General features: G+C 40.2%; 1 protein-coding gene across 1 annotated transcript in view; it reads left to right on the plus strand.

The window, feature by feature from the left end:
- OLFM3 (olfactomedin 3) overlaps positions 1-27,263 on the plus strand; it is a 62,867-nt gene that overhangs the window by 16,593 nt on the left and 19,011 nt on the right. Inside the window, exons 2-3 of the mRNA XM_070939343.1 lie at positions 3,109-3,255; positions 20,948-21,103. Of these exons, the coding sequence (XP_070795444.1) occupies positions 3,109-3,255; positions 20,948-21,103 (303 nt within the window). The remainder of the gene's footprint in view (positions 1-3,108; positions 3,256-20,947; positions 21,104-27,263) is intronic.

Raw genomic sequence — 27,263 nt, forward strand, 5'->3', positions numbered from 1 at the left:
AGAAGTCACTAGAGTGACTTGGAAGATAGCCAATGAGAAGCAGATAATTGGGGATCGGAAAGGGAGGAATTGGGGGGCAAAAGGTCAGTCTTGTTCGCATCGAGTCATGATCCGGTTGCTGTGCTCAAATAAAGAGAAGATTTCCTTAAAGAATGGCAGTTTGGAAATTCATTTATTTTGAGATAGCATCGAAGTCTGACAATACCTTTGAGTTGATCAAGGATGCTTTCAAATGCCAGTTGCAGGAGAAGAGAAGAGCAGGGGTGATTATGTCTCTTATAATATTATTATGTCAATAAGTGATTAGATGCATCAGTATAAAGCTGACCCTTTATACTGATGCATCTAGTATGGGAGAGAAAAAAAGTGGCATTTCTAGAAGAGCTGAACATTAGGTAATAGAAAGGATTCATTACCAACATTGTGAAGACCCACCACAAAATTAGGCAAATCTAGACTATATGAAAGAATATGGCTAATATAAATTAATAGCAAGGCTCTTATGTAAGAAAAATGTGTTTGGCGTATTTCCCATAACATTTTAGGGAAGCCTCCATCCCCTTTCACAGATCAGTGAATGGTTTCTAGGTCTTTTGGGAGCCAGCTAGCTAGACTGTATTCTCCTGAAAGAAACGGCACACATTTTTGCCCCTGCTTTCCTGTTTAAGTAAATGTCAGCTAGATGGAGAGAGCTGCCTACATTCCTTGCTTGCAAGAAAGCAAAAGGCACGTTTGTGCAGAGGAAAATCAAATTGATTCACTGCTCTGAATCCCACGTTGGAGTCACTGCCTCCACTTGGCCCATGGGGAGGAGGCTTCCAATTAAAACAGACATGTTGTTTATTGGCCTGCCTTTTATCAGCGATTTCAAGGTGGTTTACTAAAGTCAAAACAGGTAAAACAGCAATAAATACAAACAATGAGGAAGAAACAGCACAGTTACAAGATAAAAGGGCAATGGTTGCCCATTAATTTGTCAGAAAAGAAGACAGAAAAGAGGCAAAGAGTTTAGTGAGGCTAATGTTTGGAACCAGAAAAAGGAAGGGAGTCACAAGGAAGAAAAGGAAAGGGATGTGCAAAGAAATATGTAGTTATTTAAACTTTACTCTATTTGAGAATAAAAATGAAGAGTCTGGCCAGGGTGGCCATGAACTCAGTCCCCACTGTGTCCCATGTCTTATTCTTTTGTGGTTTGTGGAATCCTCCAGAATCCCCCCTCCCCAGGATTGTCAAGATTTGGCAGCTGAACAGCATTTTTATTACTGCTGTTGTTGCTGTTAACAACTAGTACTGCAGCCACCACTACTGCAGCTGGTACATCTATTACTGCTGCAGTAATTAATGAAATATGAGTATTAATCTTCCAAGAAGCCTAAAGCATCTCTTTTTTAAAAAAATAAAATAAAATTTTGGCAGGGTGTAAGAAATTTCACCTCATTTCCTCTAACAATATGGTAAGATGGGCGGCCAATAAATTTTATAAATAAATAAATATCATGGTCACATGTAGCCCGCAGTGGCCATTTTAAAACAGTTAAGTAAGTACAGCTACCCTCTATCTCCATTGCCACCTCTAGATTAAAGAGGGCATATTTTGCTACTGTTATTCAAGTGATCCAGATATTTTCCCCCACAAATCCAGAATAGGCTGGCTAATAAGAATTTTGGAGGTTACAAATATTAGGTGGACCAGATATTAGGCTACAAATATACAAAGCAAGATATATTGGTTTTCTCCTTCTTTTTCTGCCAATAACTTTGTGTAATAGGATAAGTTAAGCTGTAAGTACAACAAGCAAGGATAGCAATAGCAATAGCAATAGCACTTTATAGTGCTTTACAGCACACTCTAAGCAGTTTACAGAATCAGCATATTGCCCCCAACTATCTGGGTCCTCATTTTACAGACCTTAGAAGGATAGAAGGATGAGTTAACTTTGAGCTGGTAAGGCTTGAACTCCTAGCAGTGGGCAAAGTTAGCCTGCAATACTGCATTTTAACCACTGCACCACCACGGCTCTTGCTGTGGATGTAACATAAATAGCACTCATCCTATCCAGATCCGGCAGCACAACCGCTACACCCAGTTGTTCTTTAATTTGAGAATGACACTGGAGGAAGAAGGAAAGAGTTTTGGGCAAATCCCTCCATATTTTCACTGCAGGCGAAGATAAAAGAACTAAGGCTAAACTAGTGGTAAAATGAAGGAGAGGAGAAAGGTGCTGCGCCTGTCAGATGTTCCATTGGTATTGGTGCAACCGCTGACCATGCCTGATGTCTGCACATGATACCAAAAGAAACACTATGTGCTTTTGCAGGAGCAGGATAGCGATACAATCACAGCTAAAATGGATTCTGTATGACAATAAAGAAGTTTAGAAGGAGAAATAGCATCAGTTGAATATGCAAGATGGTGAATGTTCCATTTTTGGTCATTACTTTTAAAGCCCTGCATGGGCACAGGGCCAGGCTAACCATGGGGCAGTCTTTCCCTAAGCAGATCCCATCCTACCAAGTGAAGGAACCATGTTCCTGGTTCCTTACCACAAATGTTGTTATCTAATGGGAACTAGGAAGAGTTCCTTTTGTACGGCAGCCCCTGCCTTGTGGAATAACTTACCCCTGAAATTCAGCCATGTTGTTAAGTAAATCATGCAGTCATTAAACAAATACAGTTCTACCTCTTTAGCCTTCTGTAAAGCCTTAAAGAATTGGCTTTCCCTCCCCCCCCCTCCCCCAAGCATGATGGCACATTAGCGTAGATTGGTATTAGATTTTTGTTGTTTTGAATGTTTTATGCTTTAACCGTTTTATAGTTTTAAAATAATTTCATATGGATTTCTTAAAAAATCTTGAATTGGGAGCTGCCCAGAGTTGGCAGCTATATCAATACTTAAAATAAATAAATAAATAAATAAATAAGATGTTATTGATACCATATGCATCTTTTCTAAAGCAATTAGAAAAGCATTCTTAAGCATCTTTATTTTCTAAAGACATTGATTGATTTTGGGGAGGGGCGGGGTGTCTTTTGCAAGGACCAGTCCAATGTTCAATTTCCCTCAGTACCAGCTCAACACTTACTACACCTTGTTGTTTTCTTTTCAGACTCAAATCAGTCCCAAAGAAGGGTGGCAGGTTTATAGTTCTGCGCAAGACCCAGATGGACGATGCATTTGTACTGTGGTTGCACCGGAACAAAACTTATGCTCCAGGGATGCTAAGAGCAAGCAGTTAAGGCAACTGCTTGAAAAGGTGAGCATACTCATTGCGTTCCTTTGACTGATCTCCTTCAGCGAGGCAGAGGAAATACAATATTTAAAGCAGGGTTTCCCAACCATGGCAACTTTAAGACACGTGGACTTCAATTCCCAGAATTCCCCAGCCAGCCATTCTGGCTGGTGAATTCTGGGAATTGAAGTCCATATGTCTTAAACATGCCATGGCTGAGAAACCTTGATTTAAAGAGAACACAGATTATGATGCAAGAGACTTAATGCAAAATATTTCCCTCCTCTTTTTGAGAAGTCAACTTTTCTTTGCTTCCTAAACTGCAGCAATATTATTCTGAGGGCACACATTGCAGTTTCAGTGCATTTTACATCTCTAAGTATTGGGATATTGGAATTAAAAATATCACCCAGGGCTCATTTGCAGGCCTGAAGCTGCAGCCAGTCTATTCTCAAATTAAGGTATTTATGGAGATTTGTTTCCCCCACTAACTCTGTCTTTCCATTACACAAATAATGTGTTTTCAATTTTAAAAAGTTTCCCCTTAACCACTTTCTCCATGTAATAATCAACCGCGCTACAATAAGCACTTTCTAGAATATATAAGATAATAAGTCAAAAAATGATTATGCACCAAGTTTGCCATTAATTTCTGGGAAGTGAGAATGTATGTTTGCAGTGCTTTCAGTCTCTCTAATAAGTATTTATAAGCAAATATTTCTGTAAGCAGCAAAAAAGCAGTTACAAACAAAAGCAAAGAAACAAAACATTCTGGTTCATTGATGTAATTTATTTTGTTATGTTGTCCTGAAAACAGAAATTGCTGGGAATGGGACAATAAAGACTCTAATGATGATTAGGCAAGTTTAATTTTAGTAATCTAAAATAAAATGATAATGTTCAAAGCAGTATAGTTGCAGTAAATTCCATGAAATAAATCTTAGTATGCAGTAAGAAATTAATTCATTAAATCCTTATGGACTCATTTAGGGTCCAATTACTCACCTGTTTTTTAGAATTATAACTTGTACCATATCAGAAGTTCCCTGAAATATCCAGAACATAATGGACATTAAGAGTCCATAAATCTAAATTATAACTTCTAGGATCTAAAATCCTAGGCTAATAAGAAAATCTACAGTTGAGCTGTTCAATTAATGATGTAAAAACCAGACACGTGGTGTTACTGAGAACATTGCTGTATTGTATACAGATTCCTTCAATTTGAGAAAAAGCCTAATTTTGATTGGCAAGGGCATCCTGAAAGTAGCCCCTAAAATTACCAAAGAATCCCGCCAGGACTTGTGGGAAAATAATTTCAGTTAGATATACAGTAGCTGTGGCTATGCTATAGTACTCTATTAGTTGCATCTTTGGATGATTCATTGGCCTGGCCTTGCTGAATTCCAATCAGCGCTCACTGCCTTTGGTGTCTTTTGTCATTAATCATTCCTGACACAGATAGTACCGTATTACATTCTCATCTCCTGGCTGCAGTGCTCTGATTCCATCTTACCAATGAGTCCAACAAGGCGGTAAACCAGTTAAAGCATTGGAGTGATCCAGCAAAGCAATTGCTGAGCAATGTGAATTGATTATAATGCCTGATTATGAAAGCAAAGATGGGTCAGACCCTATTGGATGAAGGCAGTGGTTCTGTGATTGTGGCTTGGTAGACGTGATGTGGCTTGGTGGGCATGGCTTGACGGGCATGGCAGGGGAAGGATATTGCAAAATCTCTATTCCCACTTCACTCCAGGGGAAGGATACTGCAAAATCTCCATTCCCTCCCCACTCCAGGGGAAGGATACTGCAAAATCCCCATTCCCTCCCCACTCCTGGGGGAAGGATATTGCAAAATCTCCATTCCCACCCCACTCTGGGGCCAGCCAGAGGTGGTATTTGCCAGTTCTACGAACTACTCAAAATTTCCACTACCGGTTCTCCGAACTGCTCAAAATTTCCACTACCGGTTCTCCAGAACCTGTCAGAACCTGCTGGATTTCACTCCTGGATGAGGGGTTTGTAAAGAAATACCCAGGGCTGGGAAGTAAATAAATAAATAAAAACCAGTGTGCCAGAAGGACGCAGTAGCAAGCCAGTTCCATACTGTTGACAATGAGAAAGACATGGTCAAGAAGTCACCAAGAGTCCAGTTTGACTCAGATGTTATCTTTATGACACTTTGTGTCAACAAGCTTTGGGGATCAACAGAGCAATTTTATAGTTAATCTTTCTGCTGCATTCCTCATCCCGTACTACAATCTTAGTTCTGACTGAGGATTCAATAACATGACTTTCTCCACCCAAACCATTTTGAGAAAAAGCTATTAGCTTATCCTCACCATCCTACTCATAGAGGTGATTTTTGGAGAGTCAGAAGATTTGGGTAGGAATAAGCAAGTTCCATCAGATCCCCTGAATTGTACTCTTATCTTTGATTAGTAGTTTCAGAAGGAGATATTAATGGCTTCAGGTTGAATGAAGAACCTTCTTATCAATTTCAGCCAACTCATTGGAGAGTTGGTGTGCCAGGGTAAAACAGAAAACTCACTTTCTGCACTTACAGTATGCTTCTGTATAGTCAGTATGCACACAGTCAAACTTCAATGCAAATAGTCACCATGTGGATATTTGTGCAACAGAAGGTAATAGAAGCCATCTGCCTATCACACCATGATTTTCATACTTTCCTTTCAGATTTGCACCAAACCTCCATCCTGTCCACTTTTTGGGAGAGCAGTTAAAACACATCTCTTCAGCTAGGATTTTAGTGGTTAAATTATTTTAGCATTACTCCTTTTTAATATTTTGCTTTATCCTGTATGTGTGCCTTTTCAAATTCCATTAGCTACTTAAGAATGAACCAATGCATAAGGTCTGCATTGAATAATTCATTGAAAAGAAATAAATAATTGTAACATTTATGTTACTCATAAATGCTAAACTCCTTGAGTTCTTGTTATGCCAATCAAGCTGGACTTCCAGTGATTTCATGGACACATCCACGCAGTTTTCTTTACAAGTGCATGTAAGTGATTTACCTCTACCATCTTCCCAAGAGTCCTTCAACATCCCAGTCCTGCTATTTCAAGGTAGTCTCCCTTTGAGTACTAAGGAGGCCCTACCAATGTAGTTACTGAGACCAGACAAGCTCAGCCAGATGTGCAACCTCTTGTCATTATCACAAGATTTTCTATAACAAGGTTAAGCAACTTAATTTTTGTAAGATTCTTGTAATTAAAAATAAGAAATGGGAGACTGGTCAGCCTTTAGAATCTTTATTTACAGTAATGCTTCTGGGTCTCGCCCAGGGCAACAGGCATTATTAAATACTGCCATGCAGTGCAAATTTGGTAATGTGTTCCTCCAAAATTAAAAAAAAACCAAGCGTCATCCCTGTTTATAATATTATTACAAAGGTCATTGTTTTATTGACCCATGCCTGCAGAAAATCCAAAGGTCCAATTCTCTACTCAGTTCAACCATTAGCTGGAATACAATCCAAACCACCCTTTTATTTCAATCTGCTGAATAGGCTTAAGCTATTAAACTCCATCAATTGTTTTCAGGAATGATAACACAATACATGCCAGGCTTGCACTTGCTGCATATAAATGGGTTTGTTTTTTTTCCTCATTTCTCAATAACTCCCTAAATTTTATGACTCCAACTGCAGAAACGAAATGATTAAACTGCTGTTTCTTGGGGATGGGAGAATGAAGTAAAGATGCTAAGAGAGCAATTGTTTGTTTTATCGTGAAAAGCATCATCAACAATCAAGCTATGTTTGCTATAAAATAATCACTGGTTCCTCCCTGAAATAACACCTTGGCAGGTTAAAGGCGGCTGTGATTTTTCTCAAAGCTTTCAGTCTGCATTTGCTTGTAAGTGTTTGTTTCACGGGTTCTTTAGAAATCCTCAGATCTGTTAGGCAGTAATGTAGAAGGAGAAATGGAAATGCGAAGATGACAATGAATCCCTAAGAGAACTCCAGTAAATGATCTGCCCAGCAATCAAAGCCTCCTCTAATTTTAGCCTTCCTGTAGTGTTGATTTTTCAAATGCTCCAGCCACTTTGGTCTGGGCAACGGATCATGTAAATCTCCACCAGGATCCTCTTTCTTACTCTCCACACGTCTGTTCAGGATTGCAAAGGTAATGATCAACTTCCAGTCTGGTTAATTTCTTGGTAAAGATAAAGACTCCTTCAACTCCTGAAGAAATACTTGAATGTTGTTTTCTTGGCAACAGTATAGAAATAGCTTGCCATCACTGCCTTCTGAGATTTTCTTGAGAGAGATGAGATGTGTGCGTGTTCTCCCATCCAAGTGCTAATGAGATTGAGCTTTCCAAGATCAATCAGAATTAGCTAGATGCTGCCACTTGCCTGGACAGATGATCTACCGGAGGGCATTCTTTTGTCACAAGCTACAAGCTGATTTCTGACAGCCCTGAATAGGCAATCCGATACAGCTCCCTTTCCATTGAGTGGCCTACTGCCAGGTTCTACTGCAAAAGACACTAGCCATTTCCTATGTGGTGAAGATAGATACTTCAGTTCCAAAGGACCGTAATTGGTCTTATAGCCGCCCCTTAGCATTTGCTCAGGTAGAGGTACATTAATTAGTAATTCACAATGGTACTTCTTCAAGGTCACCTTGTCCAAATTTGTCCACAGCATGCTTTAATATACCTGTTGCACTTAATGATTGAGATAATCCAGATTTTATAAGATAAATAAATAGTTAACCCATTCTTTTGTGATAAAGAGATGATTTCAACATCAACCACAGTCTTCATTTTGATGACCTGTTATTAGAGCAGAACTTCCAAATTATGCTGGGATAGCATAAGATCCAGGGGTCTCCTTCCTCCCCCTTTCCAAACCCTCCCCATTGCAGTAGAGAAGACATGACTGAGGGTCTATTGTTCCGTTAGATACAATGGAAAACAAGCTTAGAGAACGCAAAGTTGTGGCTAGAATATGCCCGACCTCAAGCAAAGAAATCACAATAAGAGAGATCTCCAGGATAATTTCAGCTCTCAAACTGACAGAACATTCTCTCAGTAGGTTGCATAATGAGCACACGTACTGTAGCTGCAAACATTTTCTGAACAGTTGGCTTGTGGCATCACTGTTCCTAGACGTTTCACCTCTTATACTGGCTATTGGATGCAAAAATAAAAACTAAAATAAAGCAGTCTGCCTTTCAGAATCAATAAACTTCTGAACTGTGAAGTGAGGTATCTTTCCAAGGTGAAAGGCTGTGGTAGGATTCAAATAATTTAACAACCGGTTCTCTGCCCTAATGATTTCTTCTAACAACCAGTTCACCAAATTGTTCAGAAAGTTAACAACCGGTTCTCCCAAAGTGATGCGAACTGGCTGAATCCCATCACTGGTGAAAGGGAATCTATATGCTGACACTGTACTGTATTTCTGGATCCATTTTTGTTAACACACAACAGGACTAAAATGTTTAGGAAATTGAAGGATGAGTTTGGGCCTGTAACTGATTTGAGAGAAGCCCTGTTGAAAGAAAGCAGTCCCTCCTAGAGTATTAAAAGCATAAAGTCCTCCTGAATGTACCTCCTCCAGTAACTTCTCAATGTTTTCAGTGATGATTGATCATTGCACTAGAACAGGGGTGTCAAACTGGCGGCCCATGAGCCGGATGCATGACGTGCAGGCCACGCCCACTCCAGCTCCATGAAGGGGGAAAACGTCACAATATGCCATGTGATGGCAACGTGACGCCGTGAGTTTGACACCCGTGCACTAGAGAACAGAAAAAACTACCAGATGTTGAAATTCACTTTCTATTAGCCCCAGTTTTCTTGCCCATGGTAGAGATAATGAGAATTGTAAATCTGACCATATCACAAGGGTTACAGTTCCTCATTCCAGACTTACCTAAAAATAACATTTTCAAAAACTGGTTTTCAGTACAGATAGTCTTCAATTTACAATAGTGACCGTTTGAAGTTACAATGCCACTGAAAAAAATTACTTATGACTGTTTTTCACACTTATGACCGCTGCAGCATTTCCATGGTCACGTAATCAAAATTCAGATGGTTGGCAACTGACTCAAATTTATGACAATTGCAGTGTCCCGGTGTCATGTAATCCCCTTTTGCGACCTTTTGACAAATAAAGTCAATGGGGAAGCAGATTCACTTAACAATTGTGTCAAGAAAGGTCATAAAATGGGGCAAAACTTACTTAACAAATGTCTCACTTAGCAACAAATATATTGGTCATACGTCGAGGACTACCTGTATCACATAGCCTTAGAAGCAGGAGATTTAAGCCTAATACATTTATTAAAGTATTAGTAGCCTAATATCTAATTAACCATTTCAACTAGGAAGGAATCTAAACTCTAACATGCTCTGCACGTGTGTGCGTGTGTCACATGTGTCACATGTGTGTGCGTGTGTCAAGATGGCATCTGTGACCATGTGATCAAACCCCACCACTTTTCTCCATGTGTCACTATACAATGCATGATAAAGAGAGTGAGGCTTCGATTGCCTGGTTGTAGCTGCCATCTTCAGAATGCTTCCATTCTTTATTAATTTTCCCTTGTCTCCCACATAGGAAAACCAAGTATTCTGAGAAAAAGGACTGGGCTATACTACTAATTCAGATGTTAACTTATTTTGGTTTTTGCACATGAGTGAATCATTTTGAGAGGCAAATATCACCTTTTTTAATATTGTTTTGTACTCCCCTAGAAAGCCCTGAGTCTACCATCTTGTGTTCTCATTCTTAACCAGGTTTGTTTGCACTTGGAAATACCATTCTATCTGTAAATTCCATGGATGCCCAGCTGAGTCAGATCATCCACATACAGTTTATCCATACAACCATATTTATCCATAAATTGAGGTAATCCAATTGAACCCAAAATTTCCAATGCTAGGCAAGTCAATTGTTAAGTGAGTTGTACCTCATTTTATGACCTTTTTTGCCATCGTTGTTAAGCGAATCACTGTGATTGTTAAGTGAATCATGTGATCATTAAGCAAATCTGACTTTGCTTGTCAGAAGCCAGATGGGAAGGTTACAAAGGGTGGTCACATGACCCCACGAAATGCAACTGTCATAAATACATGCCAGTTGCCTAGCACCCTAATTCTGTTAATTCAGTGCCATTGTAACTTTGGTCACTAAATGGATGGTTGTAAATTGAGGACTATCTGTAATCAGGATTATCTGAGGCATTATTTCTACCCTGCGTATTTTTATTACATATAAACGGTATTGTCAGCACTAGAGTAATACTTGACAGGTATGATGTTTTAGAATTTTTACCCGAATAACCAAATCTGTCAAAAATTCACCTCAGCCCTAGTGAAATGATTTTAAGCTAATTACATTTGGGTGCATAAGAACTCCATATTGCAGATTCAGCCCTGCGGTGGCATAACAAATAGTTGTAGCTGTATCACTGTGCGGGGAGGATATTGTATTCGCATGACTTCCATCATGACAAGAATAATTTTTAAAAAAATGTGGCTTTGCTGTTTCTACAAGCTTTTTCTCAGAAAAAAAGATAGATAAATAGCAAATCTGCATTTGGATTAAATGTCAACTTTAGTGTTTCATTTGCTTTTCAACCAAGGATGGGGTTACGCAAGATTAACCTAACACAAATCTACCGTGTGGTCTCTGTGCATTCTTTGACCTTCTCTTCCTGTCATCTCTTGGTTCTGAATTAGAGGCCATATTAAAAAAGTTGAAAATATGTTTTGGATGGCTTAGGCCAGAGGTCTGTTTAGTCCTGAATTAATCTCATGTCCCACAGCAAGTCAACAGCAGCTGCAGTTATAACCTCCGCTCCCCCAGGAGAATTGTCACACACCTCAGGAGACAGAGAAATTTATTAATATTCAAAGGCACTATCTCTTCTGTGAAAAAAAAATGTAAATGAATGAAATTAACGATCCATTCGATATACACCTGTGGCCAAAAGAACTGGTACTCCTCCACTTTCACCCCAAAGAATCCCCATTAGCCTTGAAATAAGTTGAAATTGACCTAAGTAAATGGCAACCAATATTCTTTAGTCAGTAGAGCATAGAGCTGAAACCTTGCTTTTGATATATGGTTAAACACAGGGGTCCCCAACCCCCAGTCTGTGGACCAGCACCAGGCCACGGCATGCCGGGCCGCACAAACAAGCGAAGCCCCATTTGCGGGAGGCAGGCAGCACCAGAAACCACGCCCCCTCCAGGACGTGGAATGATCTCTCTCCATGGAACTGGTCCCTGGTGCCCAATAGATTTGGGGCTGCTGGTTTAACATACAGGTAGCCCTCAATTTACCACAGTTTGTTTAGTGACCATTCAAAATTACAACGGCAATGAAAAAAGTGACTTAGGATCAGTTTTCACCTGACAGTTGTGGCGTCCCCATGACCATGTGATCAAAATTCAGATGCTTGGTAAGTGACTTACATTTATGACAGTTGCAGCATCCCAGGATCACATGATTCCCTTTTGCGACCTTCTGACAAGCAAAGTCAAGCCAGATTCACTTAACTTGACTAATTTGCTGGACTAATTTGACTAATTTAACAACTCCAGTGATTCACTTAACAACTGTGGCAAGAAAGGTCATAAAATGGGGTGAACTAACCAATGGGACTAAAGAGGTTGATGTGGCAAGGAAAAGAACTGTTTGTGCCCTTCCAGTTATATATTTTTTCCTCCCCTCCCTCACCCTGCAATCCAGTAAGTGAAAGATCCCATTTTCTCCCTTAAAAGTGTTTTCTTTCTACTGTGCAAACATGGCAGCAAATTGATCAGGGCAAAGAAAACAAAGAATTGAACAGAAGTTTAGAAAGTTCTGGAAACCATACCTGGACTACTTGAGTTAGAGGGGTGGGGCGGGTGTGGTAGTCACATTAACCTTTGCAGGTCCTGATTTATAACTGTATATGAGTCTCTGATTGCATAAACGATTGCAGATTAATAGAAAAAAAGCCAATGTAATACAACTTTTAGATTTCAATTAGAAATGTAGACAAGAAGTCTCAAAAAATTGGGAGTGGAAATTTTCTGCAGAAGATTTCATTTTCTTGCAACAGCAAAGAGGTTTTTGGGTGACGTTCCCATAAGTTCTCATGTACAAAAAAAAATCCTAGAGTTTTGTGTGTTCATATTTTCCTTCTGTTACACCATGGCAGACCACAAAAATACTACATAAGGAACAGTTTTCTTCCGATGCATATTGTAAGCAGGTAGTAGTAATACATTTATTTATGAGGTCCTTGATGCTCTCTGGGCTTGGTTATTTTCTTGCAGATGTTTAATTTCATAACCAGGTAACATAATCATCACTGTTCAACCCTAAGTTACAAATATTTTCTTCTATTGATAAATTTATTTGTAAACAGGTGAACAATGGATGCTATGAGCTTTACTTTTCATTGTAGAAATTCAAAGTAACTGCCGCATCTAATAAAATTTGCACATAATAAGCCGGGGTTCCATGTCTGTATGCATGTATGCATGCTGAATCCAAAATCATTCAAAGATGGTTTTCAAAGGCTCCTCATATTTCAGTTTTCAACTAAAAAAAAAAAAAAACCAATGCTGAATCTTGAATTTTGAGAATGAGCTCAAGAAATCTAAGGCAATTTGTACAACGTGCACTGTGCTGACTCTGGCATGGTTTTTGGATGTTTCTGCTTTTATTTTAAATATGGAGAACAAACCTAATAACTCTCCAATAACTTGACAAAGAAGATTTGGTTTTTTTAATTTGAACAAATGCTGCTTCTTTCACTCTCTAAAGAACTGACATTTCAGTGAGTGCATCAGGCAAATGTAAAGACACCTTTCATTTTTTTAAAAAAATCACAAATCTTATTGCAACCTTTAAACTGGGATATATAAAATATTATGTACATAAAAATAAGTATATACATCTGAGTAAAAATAACATAGAGCCAGCCTGGTGTAGTGGTTAAGGCATCAGGCTAAAAACTGGGAGACAATTGCCTCCTTCATAGGACTGAAAGTGACTGGCCCAGGTTCACCCAGCTGGCTTTATGCCTAAGGCAGGACTAGAATTCATATCCTTCTGATTTCTACCTTGGTGCCTTAACCACTAGATGAAATTGATTAGTACCAGGATCTGGCACTCACAGAAACCAAAGCAAGCCATCTCTAACTATAAGGCAGTATTCATTCATGATGGTACTTCAAGAATGGCTCTTTTAAACTGGACAGCTTACAGGGTTATTAACACTTTGTAAAGTTTAATACAAATGAAGCCATTTTAATACAAATGTGAAAACCCTAAAGAAATTGAGAAGCAATGTTAGCAAGAAGACCTTGCAAGTTGCAGGGATAAAACGTGCTCCTTTTGAATAGAAAAATCTCAGTCTACACTGAATAACACTAGCCTAATAGGAGAGATATGTACTCTGAAATAAGGAGGTCTGCATCTACACCTCAAGATGCACCCTTATTAGTATATAAGGGGGTCAAGCTATTTTCCAAAGCACCTGAAGGCCAGACAAGGAATATTGGACAAGGAGAGATGGAAATATCCTGGAAATATCTGACATTTTCTGACAGTGAGAACAATCAATCAATGCAACAGCTGGCCTTCGGAAGTTGTGGGAGCTTCATCACTGGAAGCTTTCAAGAAGAGACTGGACTGCCATCTGTCAAAAATGGTGTAGGGACTCATGCTTGGGCGTGAGGTTGGACTTGATGACATACAAGGTCCCTTCCAACTCTGTTAATCTGTATGCACTGAGATCTAACTGAGATCCTGTTGATTTGGGCGTGAGGTTGGACTTGATGACATACAAGGTCCCTTCCAACTCTGTTAATCTGTATGCACTGAGATCTAACTGAGATCCTGTTGATTTGCCAGTTATGCATCCTATAGTTGGGTTGTGCAAAATCCAACCAGTTAGGTTTTTGATAATTTATTTCAAGTTGTTCTTTTAGACAAAAGGAAGCCAATACCCTAAATGCCTTTCTCATTCCCAAATCAACTTTAAGATCCAGCCTGATAGCAATAGCAATAGCATTTAGACTTATATACTGCTTCATAGTGCTTTTACAGCCCTCTCTAAGCGTTTTACAGAGTCAGCATATTGCCCCCAACAATCTGGGTCCTCATTTTACCCACCTCGGAAGGATGGAAGGCTGAGTTAACCTTAAGCCGGTGAGATTTGAACTGCTGAACTGCAGCTAGCAGTCAGCTGAAATAGCCTGCAGTGCTGCACTCTAACCACTGTGCCACCTCGGCTCTTTTGCCTGATACCTTGTGACTTCATCAACACATTTAGGGTTGGGTTGGGTTGGGTTGATTTCTTGGTAACAATCCAGAACCGATTTGCTATTGTCTTATGTCTGCTATTCTTTTCACTTTTTTTTAAACTCCCAGTCTTATCTACAGCCCTGGGACTTCCTGGTGATCTCCCATCCAAGTACTAACCAAATCTGATCCTGCTTAGCTTTTTCAACATCAGTTAAGGTCAGCTGGGTGCTGCTGAATATGAAAATCAAAGACTTATGTTTCAATACCTCCACAAGCAAAAGCTGGGGATGCGGAAACTGAATAAAAAAACTTGCACCTAATAATATCACTAGACTGGTAAAATAACCTAAAATTGGCAGACGAAAGGAGTGATTTTGAGGTAGAGTGATTTTGAAGCCCAGAAGCTATTTTGCCTTTTGGACTAACTTTCTTTGCAGTGGTTTTATACTCATGGAGTTGTTGATGTTGACAGAAACGCCGGAAGTCAATTATGGGAAAAAAAATATTTCAGAACTGTGCCATCAAAGAGATGGTACACTTCTGAGAAGCTACTCACACATGAAACATCACCAAGAATTGCCTATTGTCTGAATAACAGCAAGAATTTTTGTTTGTCCACTGTTTCAAGTCTTTTGCAAGCATCAATAAATTCCAGGTCAGCATCCTTGCTTCATTTTCTTCTCTTTCCTATTAAAAATCCCATTTAGAGCTATTCATTAGTGCAGAACTGGAGGATTTTAAGTGGGCAAAAAATAGAAATTAAATTGGGTATAGTAGATTTTATTGCACTTGAATACTTGGCATGACCCAATATTGCATTACTATATTTGCTGTTTAAAAATAGCTGCAATCAACTGAAGTTGCCAGTGGAATCCTGCCTTTCTGTCATTATTCTGCAAATGAAAACTGAAGCAAGCAAAGGACAGAGCCTCACTACAGATTGAAATTGAAATACTTTCCCATTATTAAGGTTGTCCTCCATGTATGTTCAGAATATAGGCAATATAATAGGTAGGGCCAAGCCTCATACACACTGCCTGCATATTGAAACTCGGGTCTGCAATAGCAATAGCACTTAGACTTATATACCGCTTCACAGTGCTTTACAGCCCTCTCTAAGCAGTTTACAGAGTTAACATATTGCCTCCAACAATATGGATCCTCATTTTGCAGAAGGATGGAAGTTTGAGTCAACCTTGAGCCGGTGAGAATCAAACTGCTGGCAGCCGGCAGTCAGCAAAAGTAGCCTGCAGTACTGCATTCTAACCTCTGAGCCATCATGTGCCCACAATATGTGCCCATAAGTCCAGTGGTGGGCTGCATCCGGTTTAACAACCGGTTCTGTGAGCATGCACTTTGCGCATGCACGCAGCGTTCAAAATACAGCAATTTGAAGCTCAGCTGCTTACCTTCTACGGCAGCCATGGTAAGTAGAACAGCTGTGCCGCGCAAATCAGCTGAGCCAGAAAGAAGGAAATATAGGACAGGATAGAGTGGGGGCGGGTGGGTGGGTGGGGTCACCTGGTCGTCAGAACTACAGATTCGCTAGAACCTGTCCGAACCGGCAGCAGCCCACCACTGCATAAGTCCCTTCCCATCATGTATTTCAACACGAAGATGGCTGGAGGGGAGAGCTTGCTGCCATCCATTGTTCATGCTTTCTTTAAATGGAGAAGAAAAAGCAAAAGAATATGGTTGAGTATGATTTCCTTCTTTCCTTTGATTCTTGAGAACTTTATGGATTTTTCAAGCAAGGAATCCTCAGCACTGTTGCCAGATTATAATGTTGCCATCAAAGAGCTCCAGTGCTTAATTTCGTCTCCCCATTCTCATTGTAACTCAAGAGTCTTCCAGGTCTTGTTGAACCACAGCTCCCATCTTTCTTCACTATTGGAAAAGCAAGGTTGACATTGCTCGAGCCACACTCTGGCTACATTTAGAGGCTCACTTTTCCCCACTTCTCCTTAACAATACAGAGAAGAGGGCACATTGACCTTCCGTGCCTCTTATTAATCAGCTCTTAACGATATAAAAAGTAAATGCTACTTCCATGCTAATGCAAGCAATGCAGAACTTTAAAATTTATTAATAAGTTCTTGAGAGCTCTAAATTTGTCCATTGGCATCAAAGTACACCCATTCAAAATCCAAAGCACTAAAATTTTCTCCTTCTTTTTGGCTTCATCTGAGAATCAGTTTTCCATACAAATGTATTGGGGTTTTGTTTTGTTTTATTTTGTTTTTCTAAATTAATCCCAGACTTTGACGTCTTCAGTAATCTTTGCTATTCGTTACCTTGGATTTTCTGTTGGCAATTCTGTTAGGCAAAGCAACTTTTCTCAAAAAAAAAAAAAAAAATCTTGTCTAACTTCCATTGGATTTTTTTTCAGTGGTGAAATCCAAATTTATTTACTACCAGTTCTGTGAGCGTGGCTTGGTGTGCGTGGTGTAGCTTGGTGTGCGTGGTGTGGCTTGGTGTGCATGGCAGGGGAAGGATACTACAAAATCTCCATTCCCACCCCACTCCTGAGGAAGGATACTACAAAATCTCCATTCCCACCCCACTCTGGAGCCAGCCAGAGGTGGTATTTGTGGTTCTCCGAACTACTCATAATTTCCGGTACCGGTTCTCTGAACTACTCAAAGTTTCTGCTACCGGTTCTCTAGAACCTGTCAGAACCTGCTGAATTTCACCCCTGATTTTTTTTCTGACATTTTGCCAAATTCTAGAGAGTCTTCAAGAAGATATCTCATGCTGTCTACCTGCTCCACGATGTCCAGGTTTGAGTGCCCATGTGGCCTCAACTTTTGGTTTTACTTGATATTGTAAGTTTATTTGTCTTGCTGCTAATGTATCTTTATGCTTTATCAGAGGGAATACATATCTCCGTTTTCTTCTCCTTTTCTTCTTTTTTTTTTTCTTTTCTCATTGTTACCAATTTAAGCATTGCCTATTTTTCTCTCCCCCAAATCTGAGTCTGATTTTGACTGGCTGTCACTTGATCTCTCTCTCCCTTTCCCACTCTCTCTGGGACAAGTTTTCCACATTTTGCTTTCCTTTGGTCCCTTATCTTTTCAGCTTTAACAAGAATCACTCCATTTTCTGGAAAAAGTCAGGCTTTATTTCAGCTACGCTCTGTGCTGTTTGGACTTATATGACAGTACCCATCTGATACTTCTGGTTTTTTTAATGGAAACATTCCAATTTGGAAGTCATCTAATGGACAGATAGCAAGAGATTGCCATAGGAGAGAAGATAGCATTTGAGAAAGTGGTAGTTAGGGAAAAAATACATTTTTAAAGATCAAGGGTCAATCTCAGTAGGGCTGGGATTCATTATTATTTTTCCATATTTTTGCTTTTCAATGGACAGTTCAAATATCATTTAATGTTTTAAAACTGTTTGAAGCTTCAATTGTCAAAATGACCGTAAAAAGCACGGAATCCATAACATAGAATTTGCCATCTGATTACAACAGTACAGTCTGAATGGATGATAGAAAAGTTCAGAGAACTTCTGTGAAACACATTGGCCATTCTCCTTCTGGGGCTAAACCATTCTCTTCCATTAATCACATCCAATTTTCTGAGAGCCTGAATGCCTATAAAACCTCACTATTGACCCAAAACATAGTCATCCAAAGTCACGCACCCATCTATTCACTGAAAGAGTCTGCTTCCCCATCGTTTTCCCACCATGCGGCTTTGATTTTTGATGTTTTGAAGCAAAAATATTCAACCACAAACATGAAAAAGTAGGTTTCAAGGGTAGAAAGATATCTGCCCCAGGCAAGCATATTAATGGCATCCGGCTTTCGTTTGATAGATGGAGTTCGTACTCTACGTTTGTCTTTAAAGGGTGTGTGGTTCAGACAGAAAATGTGGCAGGCAATTCACTTCCAATTTGTAAATGATGCCTGTGGATTTGGCAGCAAAATGAAAGCAAGAAGCTGCCAGCCACAATGGCTGCCATACCATAAGCTCCACAGGCAGTGCAGTGTGCAGAGCAAGGGTCCAGCCACACGTCTGGAAAGTAGTCCCACGTGTTTCATAAGAAGCTGCATGTTATTGAAGCTCAGAAAGAACCTTGGCTGTGATGTGGGGCATTTTCAGATTTTATTTTTTTAGTAAAAGTTTTACAAAGAGCATAAAAACTAACACAAAACTAATGAAAAGCAGGAAAGAAAGAAAGGAGAAAGGAGAAAGGAGAAAGGAGGGGGGGGAAGCAAAAGTGCAGAAAGAAAAAAGGAAAGGGAAGAGAAGAGAGAAAAAAAACTTCTGATTTTCCTTTGCAGCGAATATAAGTATAGTGACAAAGTTACCCTGATTACAAAATGGCATGGTATTGCAATGGTATGTGGGAATGTCTTTGGGAGACAAGCAGAAGAGCCACAGACTAGACAAGGGTCAAACAGGTATCAATTCAGCCAGGGGTGAGCTTCAAAAATTTTAGCAAGGGGTTCTCTGCCCAGTTGCTGGCTGGGTGTAGCCATGGTGGGCGTGCCTAGTCGGCCTCCTGCACCACAGGGGGGCATTTTTGCCTTCCCTGGGCTCCCGGAGGCTTTCCTTGAACCTCCGGGAGAGCGAAAATGGCCTCCCCTGGGCTCCAGAGGCCCATCTCCAGCCTTCCTGAACTTCCAGTAGGCCCATTTTTTGCCCTCCCCAAGCCACCGCGCGTGCCCTGCACTTTCCTGCATCCAAAACGGGCTGCATGGGGACTCCTGGGAGGGGTGGGGTGAGCTAGCCAGGAGTGGGATTTGGGGGTTCTCCGAACTGCCCAGAATCTTAGCTAGAGGTTCTCCCAAACTCCTGCGAACCCCCAGCAGCCTACCCTGAACTCAGCTCACAGGTGGAATGTGGGTGGCAAATATCTCAGAAGGGACCCTGCCAAATTTCTTAAACTGTAAAGGTAAGGAGGGGAAGATGTACTTTCAGACTTGCAATATTCTGTGAATGTAACTTTACAATAAATTTGGAACTAGTATTTCAGGGTGTGTTTCTTGTCTGGATGAAAACTAATCAAGGAGAGAAGCAACCTAGAACAAAGGAGAAATTTCCTGAGAGTTAGAACAATTAATCAGTGGAACAGATTGACTTCAGATGTTGTGGGTGCTCCAATATTTTTTAAAAAGAGATTGGACAATCATTTGTCTGAAATGGGGTAGAGTTTCCTGCTTGAGCAAGAAGTGGACTAGAAGACCTCCAAGGTCATTCCCAACTCTGTTATTCTGTATTCTCACAAGGTGTAAAGAGAGGCAAGTCAGAAACTACCTCCCTCCCTTGGTTAAAAAAAATGACACTCATCTGTAAGTTATATGAAAACAAATCAGATTTGCCAAGTGTTTGTTGTCACTAGGGCTCACCTATGTATAAAACCACATATCTGTTGTAATTGTACATCTCATTTCCTTCTTCAGGAGTATAACTTGAGGTCCCAAAATGAAGCATCCTTTAAAACATATTATTTTAATAAGAAGCAGTCTCGTGTGGATCTGTGTGCCGCTCTGAATCAACTCCAAAGCAAAGCAAAGAGCATGCAGGAGTGTCACAGGGGGGACAGGGACGGGGACACAAGTGAGATTATGGGTGCCATAACATAACTGGGCAAATGATGGGAATAATGTAAATTTGCATCATTTGCATCGTTGAAGTGATGTTATCATGACAGGTGTGACATCATCATGACCCTTAACAGATGTCTCTGCCCTCTTGAATCAGGCTTCCTGTGAGACTTTCTCCTGACAGGGGGAATTGGAAGAGATAAACACACAAGAATAGAAAGAACTTGTGATTTTACTGTGGAGAATCTGAAAAGCTATTATGGAGGAAATTCTGCTGAGTGATGTGTATGAGATGTGAATTCTATTCATACCATTGTTTAAATTCCTGCATCTCTTTCACCCACCAGTTCTATGTCAAGAGTTAGAAGTGCCTCTTTTTGGGTGGCATGGGGAAAATTTCTAAATGTTCCTTGTTTTGGTAACGGTCTCTTCTGGAAATAGTGTGCTTCCTTTGGACCCCATGAGACTGTGTCCTACACCGCTGTAGCATTTGGCTGTGCCTGGAAAGCAATGCTTGTCTTGTAGCATTCTCCTGATTTGCATCATGATATTATTATTATTTTTTGCAGGGTAATGCTTATTAGATAAAGGCACGGATCCAAATTCAGTATTGTCACCATCTCATTAATTAAGAAAAGCTGTATTTGTCCAAGAACAAGAGTGGCATCTAATCTGCGATTCAGACGCTCTATTCATGTGCATTGAAAAATGCAGCGTTTTCCTGAGGTCTTTAAAAACGGGTAACAATCCAAGAACTGACACATGCCAAACTATCACTCTGCGTTTTATTTAAGTGCCTTGGGAAAGAAAGATGAGAGCACTTTTAAAAATGAGGTTACGAGCAGTGTTTTTCTTTCACAGGTTCAGAATATGTCTCAGTCCATTGAAGTTTTAAATCTACGGACTCAGAGGGATTTCCAGTATGTTTTGAGAATGGAAACACAAATGAAGGGACTGAAGGCTAAGTTCCGACAAATTGAAGATGACCGGAAGACCTTAATGACCAAACATTTTCAAGTAGGCATTTCCATCTTTTAATTTTCTATAACAATTGTCTTGACTGACTGACCGAAGCATTATTGGGAAAGGCAGTATGAGGTGTGTTAGATATCAACCTAAACACTTGTTACTAAATTCATGAACACTTGTTTTGAAAAGGATTGTCCTTGCTCTATGCTGTTTCACTCTGATGGGTAATTATCATTAATTACTGCAACAAAAATGTGAAGAGATTCTATGTCACTTCCTTCATGATGGGGTTCCCACAAAAAGAGAGAAGAGGGAAGGAGGGAGGGAGGGAGGGAGGGAGGGAGGAAGGAAGGAAGGAAGGAAGGAAGGAAGGAAGGAAGGAAGGAAGGAAGGAAGGAAGATGGACAGACATGTATGGCCAGATTCCACTGATGATAACTGAATCATTCAGGAGATTAAATAACAAAATTATATTGGAATGATATTCATGTAAATTCTAATACATATCCAAGATGGGACTATTATGGTTCCTATGTTTTATTAGTAGGATTATTTGAGTTAATATTTTTAATTTGGCATCTAGACTTTGAGGTTGCTTTTTATTTAATTGAGGATTAAATCAGAGGCATCCACACGGGGAACAAAGGAGAGTAAATTGATTGAGATACATAAATGCTGATCAATTACAGGGGGAAAGATGCAACTCTTCAGGGGGATATGCAAATATGGGCAAGTTCTTCTGAAATAAGATTTTGAAGAGAGGGAAAAATAAATATTCCGGGCAATAAAGAACAGAAACAGTATATTCTTGACCCAGGGAACTTAATGAACCTCATTAGCAATTTCTCAGAAAGAAGAGCCTCAGTCTATAGATTCCTCTCAACAGTTGCTGCCTCAGTTTCAGAAAAGATGAGCAGAGAATGATGCTGCCTCTCTGTCACTTTCTGTGTCTTTGACTAAACGCAAGGACTGAGCCAAACCTTGCTTTAGGCAAAGGATTGTGGCTGCCTCAGGCACCAAACAAGAGGAAGAGAGGGTAGTTGTTTTGGATTACAAACCTGGCTGCCCAACTAAACTGGTCAGTGCTTGATCAATTCTCCTGAAGCCCTCAAGTGTAGGGAGAATGCTCCTCTCTTTCCAGGTTTGAAAGAAGTCCCCAATCACTAGATCTGAGCATACAGTAGATATGACCTCTGCCTCCAAAAGGAAATATCATTGCCCTGAACCTGCAGATCATCTGACAGTCTTATTATACCTCCTCTTTTCCTCCAGCCATGGCAGGTATTAGTAGAAAGCCTTATCTGAGGTCACAACCAGGTTAATTCACACAAGAAGGGAAGTTAACCAGAAACTCTCCCTTTGAGCTGTTCAAGAAAGGTTCAGGATGGTGTCAATGTACAATACCTTCACATAGGTAATAGGGTCACTCCTGGCTCTCTTGCGGTTGTTATCATCATTGGACTTAATAACAAACCTGTCCGGGGTTGCTCACGTATTCTCATTGACCGCACAGAATGTCAATAAGCAGCTGCTCAGTCCTAGCTGTCTGTCAAGGCAACTTGCCTGTTTGAACACAGTAACCTTTTTAGAGACCTGATATTTGGATTGGCCGGGCTAACCGATTTGATATGATACTTCAACTGGCATTTTGAGAGGGATTGCAAGGCGGTAAAGCTATTGAGTAATTTAAAAGGTCAGCATAATGGACTGTCTGCTTTCTTTCAGAGCAGCAATTTGCAAGAATTCAGGCCATGTATTTCATGCATTGAGTCAAAGGAACAGAGAGAAAACAGGTTTTGCATGCCTAACTGCTCCGGTCCATCCCATAACAGCTCCATATTTACTGATGCTGTTAAAATGCAGTGAATTCATTCATTCCTATCACTTTCTCTGGTTCAGCTCTCATTGACCTTTTTAAACAACCGTAGATAAAGCCACCAGTCACAGGACTGGCAATGTGAATATTGCAGAGCGGAGGCATGGTCCAGCAATTGAAGCATGCGGACTGACTCGACAAAATTTTCAATGAGAGGTGGTATTATTTTTTCCGATTCTGTAAAGTGAAGTAAGATGTTTTCCTTCTTTTTTCATACCCCTTAATACAGTTTTTCTTTCCTGTAGACATTCTGAAATGGCAAAGGACCTGCAAATTTGCCTTTTAGATTAGGCACGCATTGCAGGAAACCTGATTTCAAATGGATGACTATTCATCGTCTTATATGTTTGTTCCATAAAATACCCAGCTCCTTTTTGATGTTGATAGCTCTGTTACAGAGACAAACTATCCTTTATTCTCTATCCCAGATACTTATTTAAGCTATTTTTGTATTCCCTGACATAGAGCAGATTCCCACGTGGTGTACATAATACTCTAAATATTTTACAGTAGTGGCCTAAATTGTGGAAACCTTTTGGGAAAAGTGTATTTTTGAGGTTTGATGGCTAATAGCACCACTTTTTTTTAGAGTTTCAAGATAATCATATTCCACTGCTGGAATGGCCTGGGAATAGCCCAGACCTTAACCCAATTGAAAATCTATGGAGCCAACTAAAGAAACTTGCTAGTCAGAAGCAACCCAGCAATAAAACCCAGTTAATAGAAGCAATCATTCAATCTTGGTTTCACATTATAACAGCTGCAGAACTAAAAGACTTGGTTCCCTCCATGGGAAGACGTTGCAAGACCGTAATTCATGCTAAAGGTTACCCAACTAAGTATTAACTGACGTGATAATTTTTGTATATCTCATTTTTTCTATGGTGATAATTTTTGTATATCGTGTTTTTTCTACATGTTTCACTTTTCTTCTTTATGCTGTAACTGCTATTCTAATAGCAAATCCTTCATAAAAGTTATTGCATTACATTCTTGATCTGTCCATTGATATATAATTTTATGGTACTACTCCAAAAAAAAAAAAAGTGGTGTTATTAGCTAGTTTTAGAAAATACTCTTTTCCCAAAAGGTTTCCACAATTTTGGTCACTACTCTAAATATAGTACAAAATGCAATTGTGGCTGTAATAATACAGCAGTGGTCCCAGGTGCTTATTATTTATTTTTATTTATTAAGTGTGTGCCCTTCTTTTCCGATTGTGTAAGTACTCCATCAATTTGAACAAATTACATAATTCATCTTTCTTTTCTGAAAGTTTTCAAAAAGCTCCCAAGCGTCAACATTCCACATGTTCCAAAGCTGTATAAAATCAATAAATATTTTGCTTTTAGCAGTACCGCAATAGAAAGTGAAGGGTCCTTGGTGGTCTCTGAGCTTGGTTGTTTTCTTGCAGATGTTTCATTACCCAACCTAGATAACATAATGAGTGCTAGCACTATGATGCACACTATCACTGATGATGTTATCTAGGTTGGATAATGAAACATCTGCAAGAAAACAGCCAAGCTCGGAGAGCACCAAAGGCTCCTCATTTCAACCATAAGCTACAAATACTCTCCTTTATTGGTACAATCGAGTATTGTCTTCCTGATTGGTTGTAGTAGCCAGCTGAAACTAAATAAGAAAAGGACATTCTGGTACCAACTTGTCTAGGAATTCATAAATAAGAGCATAAATATGGCCCTATTGCATCGAACTCCTGGCCCATCTAATCCAACAGTCTTTTCTTGCAGTGGTCAAACATCTGGACAGAGAAGCCAATCAGTCTCTCACCAAATGGCCTTCAAGAGGCAGTCATGTTGCCATCAAGGCTAATAACCATTGATCCCCATGACTTCCATGAGATGATCCACCTCTTTTTTGAAACCAGCCAAGTTTAGCCAACATCGCATCTCATGATAGATTAATAAGAAGGCCATTCAGCAGCAAATCAGCAGCCATTCTTTTCAGCAGGGTTAGAAGACTGGAGAACTGCAATCCCTCTAAGTGGCATCTTGAGAACAGGAGGCAAAAATTGCTCAACACTGATCTGCATCTTCTAAATAAAATCACAACATTACCAGCCTGCACTGCTTGTTTGTTTCCAACCACTTCCACTTCTCCTTCAGGAGCTCGCTTAATTGTGGTCTACATATGGAGGAAAAAGCAGTCAGCTTGGTTTCTATACTAAATAATAAGGAAGTCTAAAGCACCCCAGCCCTTCTAGGGCTATTTACTCACTTAAGTACATACTGTATTTCCCTGAAATAGGACCCAGTCTTATTTTCTTTTGGGCCCCAAATAGGCATCACATCTTATTTTCAGGGGATGTCTTACCCGCTTACCTTAGGACCACCGCAGCCAGGCCTGCTACGCACCGACATCTGTCGTGGCACTGTCTGACTTCTGCCACTGCTTGTGGCAGGATGCCACATGGCTCGTCGTGCCAGTGCCACCACTCGTAGCAGAAGATTGCATGGTGTGGCGTGCTGTTGCGTGCACAAGCGGCGGCACTGGCGCAATGTGGCATCTGGCCACGAGCAGCCACAGAAGTCAGGCAGCAGCACGACAGATGTTGGGGCATGGTAGGAAATTTGAAATCGAAATTCTGGTCCCAATTGCCATTGTAACCCGAGGATAATATCTATAGGAATAGATCCATATCTTTCATGTTCAATTTAAAAAAAAAAAAAGATACAAGATTAAATACATTACTGTATGGAGATACCCTAACTCAGTAATGGCAAACCTTTTAGGCACAGAGTGTCCAAACTGCGCGTGTGTGCATGCGCAAACTGATAGCGTGGACATGTGCGAATGCACGGAGATGCACATGTGCAGACATGCGCAGCAGAGACCCAAAGACCAGCTGGGAGGCGGGACATCCCAATACCGGCAGCATGGCAAGAAATAAAATCTTTTTCTTTCGTGATTTCTGTTTCGTCGTTTGCAGGGAAACAGAAGCTCACAGAAGAAATGCCACGGAGATCTGACCTGGGGCGACAGCGCACATGCCAGCAGAGAAGGCTCTGCATGCCACTCTTGGCATGCATGCATTAGGTTTGCCATCACGGCCCTAACTTATTCCAGAAAGAACAGTCTGAAAATTAGATAAGAATCTATAAATCTTGCCTTTTATCTGTACAAAAATTCTGAAAGCATATTGAAGCCAACACTGAAAAAAAAATTCATTGACTTATGTAGTGGTGGTACTGCATTCATAAATTAAGTTCTCTGGAACAGAAAGGGAATTTAATGTCCATTTGAAAAGGTCTGAGTTTATGATACTCTCTCTAATAAAACACTCTCCCAATTCATCCTTTCCAAACCATTCTTGCTCAAAATTTCTGGGCAGCTAAAGTAAATGGGGTTTTTCCTCTCATGAGTATAAAATTAGAAGTTGCAAAGGGAGCCTAGTTTCCTCTAATGCATTCATTATAATAACATTTCTGCTTGTAATTTAGCACTGCAATTTCAGTCTTTCTAAATTAGGTGTGTGAAATACATCCACTTTAGCTTTACCTATGGACTCCCCACTGATGCTAATGTTTCCCAAATGAATTTTAGAAAATAGATTTTATTAAGGTAAAGAGGTAAATACAATTAATTTAAATGTGCTTTTAACATAGTCACCACTATCAGTGTACGATATGATGCACTGCTAACAACTCTCATAAGGTAAATCTCTTCAGGGAGTGCAATACTGATTTCACAATATCTGCTTATTTTAAAAGTGGGCAAAAGCCATTTAAGTAATTTAGGGGCCTTGGAAAGAGATCTATACAATATGGGCAATTCTGAAGTTAACCTGATTTAACTTCCTCCTCAGAATTAGAATACAATTTGGAAAAATGGAACTCATGACCTTGGATGGAATATACATTCTTTGGCAGGAGACAATGATAAAATTTGCAGTGAAAGAAGCTTCTAGGACCGTGAGGGCGAACCTATGGCATGCGTGCCACAGGTGGCATGTGGAGCCATATCTATGGGCACATGAGCATTGCCCTAGCTCAACTCCAGTGCGCATGCGCGCACCAGCCAGCTGATTTTCAGACCTTCCGGGCCCACCAGAAGTCGGGAAACGGGCCGTTTTCGCCCTCCCCGGGCTCCTAGAAAGCCCACCGTGCCATCGCGTGCCAAAAGTGGGGGGAGCACGGGGGGGCGTATGCGCATGCACAGGGCACATTGAATTATGGGTGTGGACACACGCGCATGTGACCCCACCGTGCTCCCTCCGCTTTTGGCCCGCAACAGCAAACAGATTAGCCATCACTGTCCTAGGACTTTCAGGAGCAGTTCCTTGAAAGGGAAAGGAGTTTTGTAAGGAAT

This window comes from Pituophis catenifer, unplaced genomic scaffold (genome assembly GCF_029215685.1).
Source record: "Pituophis catenifer annectens isolate HBS135680 unplaced genomic scaffold, rPitCat1.0.hap2 SCAF_3, whole genome shotgun sequence".
NCBI classification, from domain to species: domain Eukaryota; kingdom Metazoa; phylum Chordata; class Lepidosauria; order Squamata; family Colubridae; genus Pituophis; species Pituophis catenifer.